This window comes from Tinamus guttatus, unplaced genomic scaffold (assembly GCF_059628265.1).
Source record: "Tinamus guttatus ecotype Peru unplaced genomic scaffold, ASM5962826v1 Tinamus_guttatus_pri_ptg000364l, whole genome shotgun sequence".
NCBI classification, from domain to species: Eukaryota; Metazoa; Chordata; class Aves; order Tinamiformes; family Tinamidae; genus Tinamus; species Tinamus guttatus.
Genome location: NW_028288898.1, coordinates 4,350,735 through 4,369,565, shown reverse-complemented (window position 1 = coordinate 4,369,565; position 18,831 = coordinate 4,350,735). Strand labels below are relative to the sequence as shown.

At 51.0% G+C, this 18,831-nt stretch overlaps 1 protein-coding gene across 1 annotated transcript; it reads left to right on the top strand.

Moving 5' to 3' along the window:
* Nucleotides 1-343: 343 nt before the first annotated feature.
* BOK (BCL2 family apoptosis regulator BOK) lies at nucleotides 344-15,048 on the top strand. Its single transcript, XM_010220420.2, has 4 exons — nucleotides 344-673; nucleotides 4,129-4,257; nucleotides 10,880-11,043; nucleotides 14,681-15,048. Exons 1-4 carry the CDS (start codon nucleotides 451-453, stop codon nucleotides 14,804-14,806), a joined length of 642 nt encoding a protein of 213 aa, XP_010218722.1. The 5' UTR covers nucleotides 344-450; the 3' UTR covers nucleotides 14,807-15,048.
* Nucleotides 15,049-18,831: the final 3,783 nt, after the last annotated feature.

The window sequence follows — 18,831 nt, the reverse complement described above, 5'->3', positions numbered from 1 at the left end:
TGTCTAACACATTCTGGGAATCGTTTCCACTCTAGTCTCACTGAAGCGCAATTGCAGGACTCGCAGCTGAAGCAGAGAAGTGAAAACATCTTGGTAGTTCAAAACTGTGGGCCAAGCTGTCCCTGAAAATACAAGGAGCTGGAAGATGGGAAAATTTGGCCCCTGGTCTGTAAGATGCCCCGAGAGAGATGTTGAGCAAACATGATGCCACTTTTCTTAGCGTTGCTGTAAGGTGCGACACCTGAGCCTCTGCGTTGCATCGTTGTAGCCCTTAACTTTGTAACCTGAGTAACAGATGCTGTTATTCACTAGGTAGAATGACCTCCTGGCCTTTGGTGAGCAGCTGCAGGAAGCCGTGACACATCAAGAGGGCCGAGGATCCCGGGACGGCGCCTGCAGGGTTCCCCTAGCGCTGGGGCCGCCGTGCGCCGAGCTGCTCGGCGGCCAAGCATGGAAGTGCTGCGCCGCTCCTCGGTCTTCGCTGCAGAAGTGATGGAGGTTTTTGACCGCTCTCCCACCGATAAGGAGCTGGTGTCCCAGGCCAAGGCTCTCTGCAGGGACTACATAAACTCCCGGCTGATCCGAGCGGGTGTCAGCTGGAGCAAACCCGAGTACAACGCGCCGGTGCCTGGTGGCAAGCTGGCCGAGGTGTCCGCCATCCTGCTGCGACTAGGTGAGTGCCCGTGGAGCGAGCACGAGCGTGAGGCCCATTGGGAGCAGCCAGCAAGCTAAGTTCTGCTTGGACTATGTAAGAGCTGTAGTTCATGCAGTAGCTTTTGGAGCTGGGTGTTTGAATGGATCTTGCTATGTTTTCTCCGGACACGTGTCACTAAGCTGTTGTGACACAGCCCAGCCTGGTGTCTATTAGAGTTCTCCGGACTCTCCTTTTGGACTTCATCGGCTGCTCACCTAGATAGTTGCTTGCAGTAATGTTTAATTTGGAGGTAGCTGCTTAGACCGTGAGTACCAGAAGTTTTGTAAAAGCTGTTTTCCAGTAAGTGCCGTGTATCTAATCTGCCCTTGCCTGCCTGAGTCATTCAGCAAGAGAGGAGTTTTGCTTTCTGTCACTGTGGCAGCTGTTAGATCTTCTGTGCTTGGGGCAGCCGCACAGCGTGGCCCGTCTTTCGTACAGGGGCCTCTGCATAAAGGTAACATCACCTACACGTTCCTGTGCAGGAAGAAAAGGATGCCCATGGAGGCAGGAGAGGCTGGGCAGGGACTTGTTCAGCCCCGATACCCAAATAACACATGCCTGGAAGGCTGCCTAGGTGCTGACACTTGCCTGGATTTTTTGCTTGTCTTAACTTCCCCTGTACTCAAGCCACTTGTCTTTTGCGATCCCTTCGCTCCTGGAGGCTGCTTCCAACATCCTTCTTTGCCTGCAGGCTGGAATATTAGTTCATGTCTGGCTTGGAAACTGCAATTAATATTTGCATCCAGTTTAATTACATTACAAGTAAGTCTGCGGAAGCAGTGTTCAGCTGGGCCTAACCAGCTCAGGACCAGGATGGCTTTCCCACTTTATCCTCTTTCTTTCTGCTTCTCTGAGATGTTGCCCCAAATTTCTTTTTTTAAGGCATTGCTTTTCTTAATTTTGACTGACTTCTCATTCTTCTCCCCTTTTTCTCCCATGTTCTGATCTTTTTTTATGGGTGTTTTTTTTTCTTTCTCTTTTCTATTTTGATTTCCCACTTTTTTGGGCTTTGTTTTTTGTTCTTCTGTCAATCTCCACACTGTCTCTTTCGCCCTCCCTTTCTTTTCTACCTGGCTTGGGGGCTGAGATTTGGTTGCCTTCAAGCAGATCTTCAGTGGGTGGCCAGGAGTGTGGGAAAGGGCAAGCAGGTGGCAGCCCGGATCTGAAGGCGTCTTCTGGATGACTCTCCTGCTACTTATTCATGTCCAGATGGAAAGATTTGGCTGATAGTCCCCATCTCTTGGCTCTTCTCTGAGCAAATCTGGAGACAACCATGGTACCCATGCAACAAGAACGGGGAACAGCCCTTCCAATGAGAACAAAGAGTTATTTCCATCCCAGTTGTTCATAAGCACCCCCTGCCACATGGCTTGTTCCTTCTTCTTCCCTGTCATGTCCATAGGCAATGCCCAGCAATGTGGTATCTGTTGTCCTTTGCTCCTTGTCATGTAGTGCAAGGAGTCAAACCCCGTGAAGGTTCTGAGAACCCTATGGAGGTGAGAAGTTGAGGGTGGTCTCAAAGGGCTGCTGGGCTCAAGAAATGCAGTTGTGAGGCCTGAGGGAGTGGGAGCCAGGAAGACTGTGCCCAAATTAGTGGAATTAGGTAGTTGGAGAGGCAAAACCCTTTGGTTTGGCCAAATGAGATGCCTCAGACCAGCCCGTCCTGTGTGTCCTGGGTCTGTTTTATCTGAACTTGGTGGGAGAAGGAGGAGAAACTCACAAATAGCTCTGAATGTTGCAATGTGTTCAGTGAGACAGGGGGGATACCACCATGTGCTGCTCCAGAGGTCCTGGAGACCTCCCTGGCAGGGAACCTGAGTAATCCTGGTGCTTCTTTGCCCTGTTTTTCCTTCCCCCTCTATTCTTCTCTGTGTTCATGCCTGCAGGACAGGGCCTGCTCTGCTGGCACAGGTGCCCCCAACCAAACGCGGGCCCAGATCTTGCCTGAAGCCTCTGGGCACTGCTTGTTACAAGCTGCAGCAGTGGCAGAGGACCAGGTGCTGATGACGGTGCCCTCCTCCTTCCCACCCATTATTTTTGGTGAGAAGAGCTGTTGAAGGGTATGATATAGTCCCTCTTATTGGGACTGCCCATGCATCTGCTGGGTTTCTGCTTGAAATTGTGGGAAAATCCTGCACGTACAGCTGGCCAACACTTGTTATTTGGGGAATCCTAGAGTGGTTTTTGTAAGGTTCAGTGGTTAGTGACTCAGTAACACACTCCTGATTTGGATGCCTTCCTCCTTTCTGTTGCCCACCTAAGAGATGACGTGACATTTTCAGGAGGATCAAGTCATCTGGGTCTTGTGGTGGGATCTGAAGATGTTCTTTGAGCTCTCCTTTTCCCCTGCGCACCCCGGAGCACATGTGTGTGGTAGAAGGACTGCAAGGAGCTCCCATCTCAACGACCAAATGGAGAGCTCCATGCCCAAAGAGCCATTTCCATGTGGTGGGAATTCTGCAGTGTTCCTACAGCACTAATCCCAGTTATTTTAGGCCTGTTTTTTTAAGGATACATAATATGGACATGCAGGTGTGTTGTAGGCATGGTAACTTTGAATCTGTTTTAGCCTAAGTGACAGGAGTGAAGATCCTCCACTGAAAATAAGGATGTGATAAAGGAGAGGGACCTTATTCATGTTCCTAACAGAGGAAAATCTCCGACGTGTGCGTGGCCCACAAAAAATACCTGCAAATCCTTGTGAGGAGTCTCGCTAGAGAAACAAATCCATCAAAAAGCAGGTTTCAACAACTTCCTTCAAAATGAAAATAATGGTTTGTTTTGCTGCGACGGGAAAGCTCTGCTGCTGGTTCCCAAGCTGCAGAGCCCACGTCTGGAGTGGCAGGGGGTTCTCTTCCTGTGCTTGGTATTTCCATCTTGGTCTTCAAGCTAACTGGACACAATGGGGAACTTTGTTGCTGAGGCATGAGCCAGGCAAATGAACGTTCTATTAACCATTCGGAACTCCTGGTCTTCACTCAGTGCCCATTTTGGTGTAAAGTAGCTTAAAAACCTTTTTTCCATCAATACCATGCAGCTCTGGATGGGCTCTTGTCTTTCATCAGGCTGCAGGATGCTCAAGACTCACATCTGAGGGCTTTTTTTTGAGAAATCTTGGTGTTTTGAGCAGCCTAATGTGCCCGAAGCGTGCAGAGAGGCACGTGCACTCCACCTCCGATGACCAAACCGAGGTGACCCTCCCCATCGTGGGCTGGTCTCCTGTGGTGGAGGAAAGGCAAGTGCAGGTCCCCGTCCCATCCCACCGCGCTTAAGAAGACCGAGGGCAGGAGGTCTGTTAGGAAAGGAGAGCAGGTGATCTGTATGTGGAGCTGGGAATAAATCTCCAGCCGGAGGGGCACGTGGGGCGCGATCCCCACGCGGCTGGAGCAGAGCCTGGTGTTCTCGGCGCTGACTCCGAGCTGTTCTGTTCCTAGGGGATGAGCTGGAGTACATCCGCCCCAACGTGTACCGGAACATCGCCCGCCAGCTGAACATCTCGCTGCACTCGGAGACGGTGGTGACGGACGCCTTTCTGGCCGTAGCCGCGCAGATCTTCACCGCAGGTACCGTGCCCTGACGGAGACACAGGTGGGGCCGGGTGGACAAGGACACCATGGGGCCCAATCTCCCGGAGACGTCATGTTTCTGGGATCGCCTGCAAGGTGGGGCCTCGTCTCTGCCAGAGCTCCGGGCAGTTTGGCAGCCTGCCTGGCTTTAATGATTTAATGAGAGCTCTGGGATGCTCTGTTGTTCTGGCAGGGAAATGCCCCATTTTATAGATCCTCCTGGCAGCTTCTCGATCGTTCTAGAAGGCACCTCCCACCCTTCCTCATTAGAAGCTGGTGTTACCCCGTTGAACGGGGAGGTCGCTCATTCCAAGCGCCTTTGCTCACCGCTGGCAACGGGAGGAGAGTCATTACATGGGAGTCTCCCTTATCCCAGCTCACGTTGCATGCTCTTGGAGCCAGAACTAACTCATCGCAAGGGAGTTCCCCTCTTCTGGCTTCCTTCCCCCAGCAGGAGCCAGACCTGCAATGGAGCCTCCTTCTCGCAGCTGTTCTGGGCCTTTCTCGCAAGCAGAAAGGCGGCAGCTTCGGCTTTCCGGGGTGGTGGCTGCCAAACAAGCAGGTGCTTTGAGCTTTCTCACCGCTCAGACACGATCATGCTGCTGCTTGGCCAGTCCCAGTGCTAATTGACAAAAGCAGAATTCCCCATGCTACAGTCCTGCAGGGGAATTTCTGTCCCAGCCTCGGTCCCTCTGCCCGTGACTGATCTCCTGATCGCTGCAGGAGAAAGGAGATTTCATGTTGAGGTGACTCATGGCTTTGGGTAAGGCAGGTCCTGGCATAACCGTGGGTTTTCTACCAAGTCTTGTTGTGTTGCCTGTGGAAAGAACAATCTTCCCGAGAGGGACTGCCTGGGCTCCCAGGAAGGTCTCTTGAGGCAGATTCATTCCTTTGGATTCATGGAAATCCAAGGCACGTCATAAAAAAACGAATGGCTCCGTGGCGAGTGCTGCAGCCCGCGGCGTCCTTCCCAGCTATGCCTGGAATGCAGAGACGGCTGCGCCGGGCCGGCTGGGGACACCACACGGGCTCGGAAAGCCAAAGCTGGACAAATATGACCAGAATGTCTGCGTGTGGTGGCAGTTGGCCACAGGTGCCCTGTCTTGTCCCGCCGGTAACGGGCTCTGCTCTCTCCAGGGCTCACCAAAAGCAGCGGTCGAGCTTGTGGGCTCGTGTATTTGCTGTCCAAATGAGTAGGTTTTGCTCCAAGGGGAGCGTCAGTGACTGGGGTCACCTCGGTTATTGGCACCATCTCTCTTTTTTGCACACGCTCAGCTGCATGAATTGCTGGCAGGTGGTTTCCAAGCCTTCCCTGTGCTCTGTGAGCAACATTTGCTCCTCTTTTGCCCATTGAGAGCAACGAGCAGGATGGCCCCTGCATGCACAGAGCTGCAGTTATGGATTCAATCACTTACTTGTATCAGTTCATCACCCTCCCTTGCCAGAAGTGGGATGAGAGGCAGAGGGGAAAAGTTTGCTGATTTTTAACATTCCAGGATGCCGGCTGCAGTCTTGAGATTCAGCATTTAATGCTAGACTCTGCAAATCAAGAGCTGCCTGTGGCAGCCAGACATTTATTTATTTATTTATTTATTTTCCTAGCTCGGAGGAAGGAGGTGCCTATTCAGCAAAGGAAACCAGGGAGCACAAATGCAATCTGAAAGTTTTTCAAGCCAATTACTGATGGTTCAAGCAGTTGAGCCTGTTTTTAACAGCCTGGCTTATTAAGAAAACAGCTGCAAACAACAACAAAAAGTCTGACTTTCCAGGCACCTAGACAGCCTGGGGTCCTGCTTTGGTCCCTCACAAGGCCTATCCACCAAGGTGGTGGGATATTTTGGCCTTATCTTGCTGGAGAATTTTTCACCTTAGCCTTTTCTCCTTTCTTCTAACAGTCGTCCTGGTCCCCTGTTTTGCTACAAGGGGGAAACGTTATGTTAGATCCAGTGGAGGTCAGCAAGGACCGTGGGTTTTGAGTCCAAAGCTGCTCTGGAGCCAGCAGACTTTCCACCGGCTTCAGCAGGCTTGGGAGCAGAGCCTTTGCCTTGGCTGTTTAAATAAGCTCCAGAGGGAAGGTTCTCCCTTGGTGGGAGAACAGAAGGGGAAAAGGCAGACCTGCTGTTGTCCAAAAGGGATTTCCTTCTTGTTTTTTTCCTCTCATGGGCCCTGGTAGGTTTTTAATCAAGGATACTCGGGCTGCTTGGAGCCCTGCACAGCAAGGTGCAGGATTGTGTGGTTACTGGCTTGTCAGGAGGAAATACTTTCCCTTGCAGCAGCAAATGCTGTTAGAAACACGTCTCGCTGCCACCTCATCTTTCTGGCCGCCTGAGCGCGGATCCTGCCCCGCGTCGCTTGTGCCTGGCTGCCTTCCCCCCGCTGGCAGGGACACGTGGCACTCGATGGCGTTTCTCCCAGGTCCGATTTGCAAGTCTGGCTTTGCTGCCAAGCGAGGCAGGGGCAGGTTTATTTGGATAACCTCGGGGAGCGGGCGCCGTGCGTGCGATGGGAGAGCCCGCGCGGCCGGGTGCTCCCGACACCGCCGCCGGGCCAGGCGGGCTGCCTCGCAGCGAGAACGCTTTCAACAACAGGCCTTTCTTGCTAATTCATTTTCTCCTGGTCTCGCCAGTGTTTACATACCTCTGGCTCCACGGCCAGCCTTGAGTCTGCGACTTTGATTTTTTATTTTCTAAACCTCCTTCCAAGCGACTTTTCACATTTTCTGCGTCCTTTGGAGCTGATGCTCTTGTTCCGTCTCTGCAGACAGGAGCTTTCTCTCTGGTTTAATTGCTTCTTTCGGGACTGGTTTTATGTTCCCCTCTGTATTTAGCTGCCTGCCAGTCTGCACAGTGGGAATCCATGCCTGGATCATCTTTCTCCATTGCACATAGTGCTGAGTGCCCTTGTCTCGCCAAGCCAGATGTTTTGAGGAGTTGGGAGCACGACAAGGCATTTTCTTGGCTTGTACATCGTGACCAGAAGCAATTGCAGCTCCTGCTGAGGGATGCGTCGAGCTGGTGTCACTGTGACATTGGCCTGAGCGTTAGCGAGGAGCAGAGGCAGATTTTGCCTTGCAAGCACACTGTGTGCCTCTACCCTTAGCAAGAGGATTATTAAGAGGAATTATAGAATCATAGAATGCTTAAGGTTGGAAGGGACCCCTCGGGTTCATCTAGTCCAACCCCCTGCACACGCAGGGTCACCTAGAGCACGTGGCACAGGACTGCGTCCAAGCGGGTTTGAAGATCTCCAGAGAAGGAGACTCCACAACCTCTCTGGGCAGGCTGTTCCAGTGCTCTGTCACTCTCACTGTTAAGAAATTTTGCCTTAAGTTCCTGTGGACCTTTTGGTGTTTCAGTTTGTGGCCATTACCTCTAGTTCTGTCGGATCTCCTGAAGAGAGGCAAATAGAGGGCATGTGTTCTGGGAAAGGGCACGTTAGAGGCTGCTGTGGTCTCTTCTCCAGCACTGTGCCTGCCTGGGCTGCTGAGCCCCACAGACAGACAGACAGGCCACAGGCCCCATGCTTGGTCTGCAGCAGCTGCTGGAGATACCGTCTGCTTTTCCCCATTTGAGCGTTCTCCTGCAGCAGCTTGACCGAGCAAGAGCCCAGGATGTGTCCTGTCGGGTCAGATCAGGAGCCCAGTGGCTCAAACCACCCAGCTCTGTCTTCCATCTCCAGCAGTGCCAGTAACAGGTGTAATGTAAAGAAATCATAGAAAGGGCAAGTTTTCCTTTCCCCTTACCCAAGTGGCTCAGCTTTTCCAGTAACAGCAAAAAAAAAAAAAAAAAAAAAAAAAAAAGCAGATGTAAAGATGAGCTTGACCGCTTGACCTGCATGTGATGGTCTGCAGCGAGGAGGAAAATGGGAAGTGATTGCTGAATATCACGTTCTTTACCAGCAATGTGGGCTTTCTCCGTGGTCTGTGTGAAATGGAGAGGGGCTGAGTGTTTGTCAGAGCAAACCTCTTTGTTCTGTGTTAAGGAAATCGTAGAGGGTTGAGTTTGGAAGGAATCTCTGGAGAATTAACTAGCCCGGCTGTGCTCCTGAGGCAGGAAGTCAGGGATCTGTTGAGCCTTTTACCTTCCAAAGGTTGTGGATTGACTTTCCTTCTCTTGGAAGGAGGAACTTGGGTTTAAAACCAAGTTGATCAAGGCAGCAGTCTTCCCTGCCCAGGTGGCCTCAGCCACTGCCATGTGGATATCTCAAAGGTGGTGGACTTGCCTCTGGTGTGCAAGAGCAGGGTCAGTAAATGCTTGGGAACAGGTTAATTCTTGCAGAATGTCTTAGATGACTTTGGGCCGCGTATGCAACCCAAAAGAAACTAAATGCAAGGAGACAAATTTCAGCAGGGATGGAGAAGGAGCATAACTGCTTTGCACCAAGGCCGGGCATCGGCCAGCTGAGACTCTGGTCCAGAAGAATGTGGCCACCAAGAGGTCACCTTTCCAAGCCTCTCTCATTAGGTGGAGTGCTGTTGACCTGAGACAGGATAGCCTCTTTCTGCTCATGGAATTTACCAGGAAAAAAGGTCTCTCCGGGGTTTTCTAATGGGAGTTTTGTAGCCTCTTCCTGGCTTGCTTTGCTGGCTGCCATGGTGACACACAATGTGAGAAAGAGAGATTAAATAGTGCAAATACTGCACAGGAGGTGAACTTCCTGAGTGACAGCTCTGGGGAAAGGACTCACAGGGCCTACTCGGAAAATAAAACCACAATTAAAAAAAATTATCTGTATTAATAATTTCCTTCTGGTCTTGGAGATAGCGAGTTGGCGAAAGGCAGAGGATTGCAGGGGACTCTAAAGCCCTGCAGGGTTATTGTCCTTAAAGCTTCTTGCCAGGGTATCTTCTATATAGATTTGGGCAGTGGACAAGCAGCTTTTGTTTGAAACTTTGTTTTTTCCCCAATCCAACAAGTGCTATTCCCACGGCTGGCATTGAAATGTGTTTTTTTTGTTTGTTTTAATTTTGCATGTAAAATAAAAATCCTAGAAACATTAGCATGAGCATCACTTTGGAGGCATCGTGTGGAAGGGATGGTTCTGCTGAGCCTTGTCCATACTGGGAAGGCACAGAGGGACAAGCAGGAGGGCTTTCAAGCCCTGCTCTGTAGAGAGGTTCTGAGGGCCTGGGAATTTGGGAACAAGAGGAAGGAAAGAGGCAGAGACTTTGCTTCATTTCGCTTGTATTTAAACATTTGCTGAGCATATGCAGTTTCTGCTCCTTAGATGTGCTGCCTGAAATGATTTCCTCCCATCAGCTCTTTTTCATTCTCATTGCAACCTGGTCAGAGCAGGTCCATGTGCTCTTAACCTTCCGCGGCTTCACCCGGCGTCTGCCTGTTTCTTTGGAGAGACTTTGGACGGGCTCCGTGGGCGTTGGACGCCGCCAACCTCTTCACTACCTGCCTATGGGACGCTGCCATTCCTGATACTGGAGTGAGGGAGCGGTGAAACTCGCGGGCAGGATCGGAGGAAATCCGTGGGCCGTGACACCCGGGCAGCGCTTTGCTGCGGGAGCAGGAGGGTTGAGCTTCCAGGTCACCAGTCCTGGGAAAAGCCTCAGGAGGGGCTGCTGGCAATAACGTTTCCACGTGGCAGATTTGTGCCCCGGGGAGATGCGGGGCGGCTGGAACCCAGAGCTGAGCTCGTGGCTGTGGGGCACTTCCACCCGTGCTCACAGGAAGAGCCCTGCAGCTGGGACAGCTTCCGTGGAGCATTCCCTTCTGGCAAGTTCCCGTTTTAGGAAGTTCTGCTCGCCGGGAGATTAGATAACTGCAGGACATTCCCTCCCCTGCGCCTCCCTCCGTGGCATGTGTGACGCTAAATGTTACAGGCAGAGTCTCCAAGCTTTGAAGGTGCCTGTCTTTGAGCAGGAGACTTCTGAAGTCCAGGAGGCCCCCAATCCTCTTGGTCCTCCAGCTTTGCCCCTCTCTTTTATTCCTGTGTCATGGTGGAAGTGGCTGTGAGGATGCTCGTCTCTCAGGCACCCTGTGTGTTGCTTTGCAACAGTCTCCATTGGTCTGGAGCTAAAAAGAGTTAACGTTTTGTCTTCAAGGTGGAGATTGCACAAACCCTTTGAATCCCATCTCCTCCTGGGCTGCGTGTGTGGCTGAGAGTCATAGAATCATAGAATGCTCAAGGTTGGAAGGGACCTCTAGAGATCATCTAGTCCAACCCCCTGCACACGCAGGGTCACCTAGAGCACGTGGCACAGGACTGCGTCCAAGCGGGTTTGGAAGATCTCCAGAGAAGGAGACTCCACAACCTCTCTGGGCAGCCTGTTCCAGTGCTCCGTCATCCTCACTGTCAAGAATTTTTTCCTTAAGTTCCTGTGGAACTTTTGAGTTCTGCAATATCAGCAATGGCGGTGCCCATCTCTCCTTCCTTGGTGACCTCTTTTGGGCACCAAGTGTTGAGGGGAGATTGAAGCATGTCCAGATCACGTGACTCCTTTCTTCTCCACATGGAGAGTTTTCCTTAATCCAGCTGCCATGGGAAAGCTGTAGCTGCTCCTGAGCTCCGAGCAGCAGGCACGCCAAGCAGGCAGATTTCCTGAGGGAGAGGTGGTTGGTATCGCTTGTCCGTGGCTGAATCCGAATGTCCTCTCTTCTCCTCGCAGGCATAACGTGGGGCAAGGTGGTGTCCCTGTACGCCGTGGCGGCCGGGCTGGCCGTGGACTGCGTGCGACACGCGCAGCCCGCCATGGTCCACACCATCGTGGACTGCCTGGGAGAGTTTGTCCGCAAGACCCTGGTGACGTGGCTGAAGAGGAGAGGAGGCTGGGTAAGAGACACTGCTTCCTTCTGTCCACCCGTGAACAAGTATCCTGGAAACACGGGAAAGAGCCAAGCTCACGGAACTGAGAGGGCCTACACTGCAGCTTGGAGTGTGGCAAAAGCACTAGCAGGCTTTAAGCATCAGACTGTCTGCAGGTTCTCTCTGCGGCCCGTGAGAAATGTCCTGCAGAGGCCAGGGCAGAGGAGGAGCTTTCTTAGGTGCTGTGGAACAGCCAGGCACCTTTCTAGTGACCTGCCCATGAGCCTGAGGTGGCTGCTTGGCTGTGTTAAGTGTCAGAAGTTGGGTGGCAGGGACAGAGATGCTCCTTGGAAAGGCGAAGCCTGAAGCCCTCTGGAAGACATACTGCCTGGCAGATGCTGCCTGGAGTTAAATGTTCCTATGGGACACCACAGAGCTCTTGGGACATCTTGTTCCCTTTCCAAACTCAGCCACAAGAACAAAGTTCCTCCTTTGCAAGAAGTGACATTTATTCCTGAGCCGTAGGGACACGGGGAAGGCCCCCGCCTCTTTCAGACCCAGAGAGTGGTTGCTTCCAAACTGAGTCTAGGTCCCCCACTGTTGTAGTTTTAGTGACCTGAGTTCCCCAGCGGTGAAGTCACCTGGGTGAGGGAAAGTAATAACATTTTGATTTAGCATGCTGTGTTTTTACTGCCTGTCATTGCTGCCTTAAGTGCTCCATGCCCTCTCTACAACTTCATGTGACTTTGAGGCCAAGTGGGTCAGGGAACGGCTTGGTCAGGCTGCAAAGTAGCCTTAGATTTGAGTGCTTTGGTCTGATTCATTTGATGGCTGCACAAACAGTTGTGCCAAGATAGAGAAGAGGATATCCTGCAAAAGGAGCTGATTAGGTGGCACTGCTCCTGGACGTGAAATCCCTGCTTTGGTATCATTGGAGGCTGACTTTGAACTAGGTATCCGTAGAGTTGGTTGAAATGTTTTTCCTGGAATGATTTTTTTTTCTTGGGAGGAACAGAAAAAAAAAAAAAAAAAAAGATATTGCATAGGAATGTGCCTCCTCCTAGTCTCCAGCTAAGTTTCTCTTTGGATAGTGTGCCTGCTTTGATAAGCTAACATCTTGTTTTGATTTTTATGTTACAGTCCTGGGCTTCAAAACAACATGTTTTGATGGTTCCAGATGTTTTTTGGAGTGTTTTTTTGTTTTGTTTTTTTTGGGGCATTGTTGTTGTATAGCACATTTCCAATGTTTTCATGAAAGACCTGGCCCTTTGCAGCTGAGGTGCATCTACCCACGGGCTGGTGGCAGTCACAGCTTTGAGTTTTGAGTATCCTCGCCAGCAACTTCGGGCTGCGGAAAAGAGACGCCTTCCCTCTGGAAACTGCATTCCAGGTTTCTTCTGCCTGTGTCCCGGCCTATGTTTCCCTGCGAGTCCTCCCTCTCCATCTAGGCGCTGTGGGATGAGATTTCCTGGTGCTCTTCACGACGGTGCCAGAACGCAGCGGCTCTGCCCAGGAGACCCTCTCACCTGCAGCCTGTTTGTTGGTTTGGCTTGGCATCGAGTCCGTGTTGCTGCGGTGTGCCTGGTCCTGTCTCCCACATCAGCACAGGCTGAGGCTACCGGGAGGAACCAGCGTGCGCTGAGCTGCTCCAGGAAGGCAACGGGGAGGTCTCAGAAGGGCATTTGAGAGTCTCCAGTTGGCAGTAGGTTCCCACATGCCTCCTCTGGATGGCAGAGGAAGCGCCCATGCCCCTCCAAAAACCCTAATCTCTTGGGGAAACAAGAAACATTTAACCCGTTGAGGTATCATCTGTGCCTGGGAAGAGTTTGCAGCCTCAGTGGTGGCCTTAGAGCAGCATGGAGGGGTTTTTAGCAGCCCCGACGTACGTCAGCTCCAAGGCAGAGCACAAGGGTTGAGCTCGTTTGATAAATAATTAACAGGCAAGGATCAAACTGCCGTCGCAACAGCTTATCGCTGCCTCATGGGACTGAAAAACTTATCTAACGAAGCAGCTTGGAGATTCTTCTACTCCAGCACCTTATCAGGTGTGTTTTATCTGGATAAGAAGAGTTAAGACAATTACTCAGCAGCCGAGCAGTTTTATTTACTTAAGCGTGCACCGAATGAGTTTGTAACGTTTGGATTTGCAGGACTCTTTTTAACTGAAAAGGAAAGTCTGTGTGCAAATCCAGATGATTCTGTGATTTGCAATTGGCCGTTTAGTGGTTCGAGCAGGAAAACAATACGCTGTGTTCGGGGTAGTCCTGGCAGAACTGACCCCTGCTCATGTGGCCTGAAGGTGACATGTTCAGGCCACCAGTAACTTAATTGAACTGATTGCCGTGGCTCTCCTTGATGTGCCGATTCCATGTCCTCCTGGCATCCCATTCCCTCTTCGTCCTTCTGCTCCTCCTGCAACCTCCACTGGTGGCTTCTTCATGGGCTCAGGGTCTCCTTGTGCTCCTCGGAGAAGAGCAGAGCAGATGGATGCCCTTGGGAGGGAGGAACTGCTGGGAAGGTGACTGAGGCTGCCGTCAGGCAACCTTTGGCCTGTAGATGGTGGTGGAGTTGGTTTGTGTTGCTGTATTGACTAACCACACACTAGGGATTACATTTGTCCCTTCAAACCTCCTTTGTGTTTTCTTGCACTTGTTACCCTGTGAGTGAGTCACGTTCAGCTCACTGGTGTTGTGGACACATGCAGAATTAGTGGAAGGGATTATGGGGATACTCCTCAGTTCTTAAGTCACGTTTTGGTGTCCGAGCTGAGGGCTTGACTTTGTTCTGTGTAAGGCTCCTGTCAGAAAGCAAGTTTGGAGCCCTGCTGAGCCAGATCTTGGGGGCTGCTCAGTATTTTGCCCTGCTTGTGCCAGAAAAACAAATTCTCCTTCACATGTGCTGCCCAGGGCTACTGATAAAAGCCATCTCTGACCAAAACCAAAGTTGACATGACTACAGTCCACATCTCCTTGTCTTAGGCTGCTGTTTAACCACAAACATAGATACTTTCACCACCAAAAGACACAGTTTTCTATCATGTCCCTCCTATTCACTTCAGCCCTCCTGCTGTTTTCTACCTTCTCTTATCACCATTTGAGATCCCGTCTTGGTGAATTTGCTGCGTGGTTGTTGTGTTTTTATTCATTGCAGGCCAGCCTGAAACCAGCTGCCCAAGTGATCTTTAAGTCTGACCCACACGTCTGGGAGGCATCCCTGCCAGCATACACATTTCCACAAACAAAGCGTGCATTACTTAGGAATTAAATTGGGGTTGGCTTGCCTGAATGGGTTCCAAGTAAAACATGAAGGCCAGAGCAAGAAGTGCAAGCAATCTGAGCTGATGTTAAACAGGACAGGCTCTGGAAAGCATTTTGTCTGCACAGAAAAGGATAAATGTGCTGATACAGCCCAGGCTTCGCTGCTCTTTTGAAAAGAGCAGGAAAGAAGTTTCTTTCATGTTGCCATTCAAAACACGGAATGCTTCCAGGCTTTCCCTAGCTTCTCCTTGAGGGTGCAGGATGGAGAAGGTGCCTGATTTAGTCCCTTGCAGTGCATGGCAATGTTTGGAGTGGGTGGCGGGGTGGTCCCACGGGCTCTGGGACACACGAGGGTCTGCAGCAGTGCTCGAGGCATCCATCACTGACCTTGGTTTCCTCCCCTTCAGGCAGACATCACGAAATGTGTGGTGAATACCGACCCCAGCCTCCGCTCTCACTGGCTAGTGGCCGCCGTCTGCAGCTTTGGGCACTTCCTCAAGACCATCTTCTTCGTCCTGCTGCCCGAGAGATGAGCCAGGCACCCGGCTGCAGCCCGCGCCCCGTCTCCTCCCCCGCTCCAGAAGCAGCCTCAACACCCGACTCTGAAGAGGAGGAAGAGAAGGAAAAGCTGGGACGAGCAGAAGGCTTCAGCTGTGAGCGTCTCACCAGCCACCGTCTCCCTTTTTGTGGCCACGGAAGCCTTCTCTCCTGCTCACCGTTATCCCCTCAAGATTCCTGTTTTCCTGGGTGATTCGTGTGTGCCTTGGACCGTGCCAGTGCCCGGACAGACCAGTGGCAGCCACGTGCACCACGGACTTGCAGCCCTCGGCCTTGCCTTTTGTCCCTCCTTGTTGTTACCTTTGTGCTTAAGCACTCGCTCCCCCTTTGCACCTGACTCTGGCTTGTGGGGCTCTCCCCCCAGCACGAGGCGGTTGAGGGAATGATTCAGTCGTGGCTTTTTAGTGCGATGGGAAACATCCGTGGTCAGATGCTTCCTTCTCTGAAACCTCTTGGAAACCACTGAGTGGCTACAGAAGGGGTAGGACTAAAGGGTGGTTGGGTTTGAGGTGGTCAATGAGCAGGAGGGCGAGTGCTGATGACCTCAGGCAACAACTCGGGTTTGGGTGTTGTACAGAAGAGGGGTTTTCTCCACTGTGATTCGAGCCAAGCTCAACCTGTGAGTAGGACTGTCTGGGGGGGCGCAGTGAGGATTATGGGGAACTGGGAGTGAAGGCGGCCGTGTTTCCAAGCGGGAAGGCCGTATCCAAAGCGACTGATCCGTCTTTCTCCTTTGACATCTTTGGGAGTGCGACTTGCGGTCTTCTGTTTGGCCAACAATAAAAGAGGTGGTGGTTGGCTATCGCAAAGGGTACCGTGTCTGCTAGCATGGTTACAAACCACAAAAGGCTGGACCAGGACAGAGGGACCAAACCCTCAGTCCAGGCTAAAAATGTTTTGGATTTTCCCTTGGTAGAACATGTTAACATGCAGTTGAAACTGCACTTTGCCTGGGACCTGCAAGGATTTATACCCATGTAGTTCCTGTGTCAGAGTTGGGCTGTTTTCTCTGACAGAAATCCAGCCTTGCTGCCATCTCGAGGGGAGGCCACGGAGCCTCTTCCCAGCACAGGAGATGCCCTGCCAGTTGCTTGGTCCCCAAAACAGAGTCTTCTGTGTCAGGCTGCATATGGCATGATGAGGATTTGGGGGCTTTTTCCTGGTCTACTGGACACAAATGCAAGGCTCAGCTTTGCCAGCAGCACCACTATATGCTCAGTAAAGAATACATGGCCAGCCCGGTTTACTGGAGCTCCTTCAACAGTAAATTAGCCTTTGTGGAGGGAAGCCCATAGAAAACAACACAAAACATTCCCGCTTCTGAAGAATCTTACCACAAACTCACTCAAAACAAGAAAAAAAAAAAACATATTTTATTTTTACCAAAGCTACATTTGACCTATGGCTATGCTACCGCAAGGTCAGAGGGGAATTTGTGCTGGCCACATTCCTGGTGCTCCCCAGGGTCTTGTGTTTTTTCTTGTTTGTTTAAGGCTTGCAGCAGTTCACCAAATAAAAGCAAATTGGCAAAGGGCTGTTTTTTCTTTTTTTTTTTTTCCTTTTGTTTGTTTATTTAAGCCCTTTCTCCTGCCCTGGCGTAGCCGAAGCAGCGTTAGGGTTTTGCTGGCACCTCTCCTCTTTGGGATTTTCTCCCTTAGCTTCCTGGCGGATCGTGGTGTGCAAACGTAGTTCGTGTTTAGCTTAACCTGGTCAACTGACCACAGATTAAGCAGCATGAGGAGGCTCCCTTATGAACCGACATAAACACAGTAAAAGCAATACAGTTCATGGCAGCTTGTTTTATTTTAAAGAGTCTTTCTAAAATAAACAAACAGAATGACTTTTGATTTCTCCCTAGGGTGCTGGCAAATCTAAAGAGAGAAGTCCAGAGCTGAGCAGAGCCAACACCGTCCATGGCTGCAACCACCAAGCCCCTTCTCTGGTTAGATGCCCTTGGGGAATGTCACACTTCGGGCTGTGACCGCTGCTCCAGAGTGTAAACAGCCGGTACCAGCTGGACTGCAAAGGACTGTAAGGAGTTAAACGCTCCGATTAAGTCAGTTTAACAAAAAGATAAGGCCGATAAGCCAAAAAAAGCAACACTGCTAGAGAGGAATGTGTGTGGGTGGGAAGGGGGTTGCATACAGGCCACCGGAGTTTCTGAGAGGAGGCTGCTGATAGCAAAGAGCTGGTGAAGAGCTTGTGAATGGGTTTCTGTCGCTTGTGCAGCCAAAAGTTGGTGACATTCGCATAGTCTGGGGAAGGCTTAGACATCCCAGGGCTTTCTCTTGAGTCCTTTTTCAGCTTCAAGCTACAGAGGTGGTTTGGGGTGAGCCTGCACCAGCAGTTTCCACCAGCTTGAGTTCTTCAGGCCAGACTTCTCTGGCTTTCTCCTTCCTTCCTGCCTGAGCTAGTCTCTGCAAAGGAGCCAACGCTGCTCCTCACGGGCTGCGTTGGTTGGCTTTCCCTTACACTTCTCAGCTACTTCTACCCTCCTGGCTGCACAGGGACTCACCAGGTGGAAGAGCTGTGCCGAGGAGAGCCGTAAGGAGCAGCTCCCGTGAGGTGACAACCATCGCCCGCTCCCTTCCTTGTTCTGTCCCGCCTTGTGCAATAACCCGGCCAAGTGCTTATGTTGCCATCAGCTTCAGTTGTAATGATTTGGATGTCTAGAAGTACCCTGAGATACCTTCCCAATGTCAAATGTCCCGTGGTTGTGTGATTTTTTTCTTTTCGTTCCTGTGTTCTGGCCAATCCGACCTGAGGGGAGACGGCAGGCTTGGCTTTGTGGCACCCTAATAATCATTTGCCTTTCCTCATGCTGATAAAGGTCCCATGGGTGTGTGTCAACCAAGGTTACTATTCTTGCGGGGTTTTTTTCCTTATTGAAAGACACATTGTTGTTCGTCTTCCAAAATGAAATCCCCACTGCCAAACAAGCCATGTCACATTGCTTACCAGCATGGTGGAAGCATGGGAGATAGCTGAGGGCATCTGGGAGGAGAGAGAAGACATCAGAGATGACATCTAGGGTGGCATCTTAAGTGTCTTAGAGGATGAGGAAGCGCTTAAGCCAACTTGAAATGCCTGTTACAGCCGGGGCTATCAAGGACACAGACACAAGTTTATAGGGACATGAGCTTCAACACTCCCTTTGGCCACGAAAGGAGAGTTGTTTGAGTGAAAATCCCCTGTGTCTCACCATGCGCCATCAACAGATAACTCAGTTATCCATTTCTTGCTATTCTGTCTCCATTCAGCAATGGAAATATTGCTCGTTGTGTCCTAGGCCCAGCATTGCCTCCACTGCAGCCTCCCCATTGCCCAATATGGGTAGTGGGATCATCTTCATCCAAGCAGGTGGAGAGGTGGCCTCAAGTGCTCGGCAGAGACCCCTCGTGTTGCTGCTCTGCCTGTGGATGGGCTCTCCTACCTGGAAAGGGAACAAAACAATCGGGAAAGCACTTGATTTATCAGATTTGCATCTGCATTACATACAGAAGTGCTGAACAATAGAGTCAGGGAACAACACTGAGGTTTCCTGGAAAACCAGGATACTAAATTTCCTTGTTTTCAATCTTTTTTTTTTCTTTAGGCCTTGAGAAAAAGCTCAGCTCGTTGTACCAGTATGCTCCTTTTTGTGTGCAAAGGCTGCCTTTGAGCATGAAGCAGATCCCAAGTCCCCAGGATGACCTTTGGAGGATATTATACCCTTAAGACTTTCAGGTGCCTTTGCCAAGTCAAGCCGTGGCTTCTCAAATTCATAAACTTTGTCAGGCATAAATGTGCCATAGCTGAATACCTTTCTTAGGGCAGTGTGAGAACAACCTATGCTAGTTAATTAAAGATGAGAAGACAGCAATTTAATCTGCTACTGACTGAGTCTTCTTCCACCCAAGTGGTTTGACAGATGGAGCTTAAACACTCGCTCTGAAAAGCCCGTAACCTCTTTAAATCTAAAAATTTTGACCCATTGGGATTACAAACTCCGAGCACAGTT

Bases quoted from the DNA above. Each gene is read 5' to 3' on its own strand.
- BOK (XM_010220420.2), top strand. From the start codon at position 451: ATGGAAGTGCTGCGCCGCTCCTCGGTCTTCGCTGCAGAAGTGATGGAG. The intron at 4,258-10,879 runs GTACCGTGCCCT...TTCTCCTCGCAG, and splicing joins CGCGCAGATCTTCACCGCAG to GCATAACGTGGGGCAAGGTG. The intron at 11,044-14,680 runs GTAAGAGACACT...CCTCCCCTTCAG, and splicing joins TGAAGAGGAGAGGAGGCTGG to GCAGACATCACGAAATGTGT.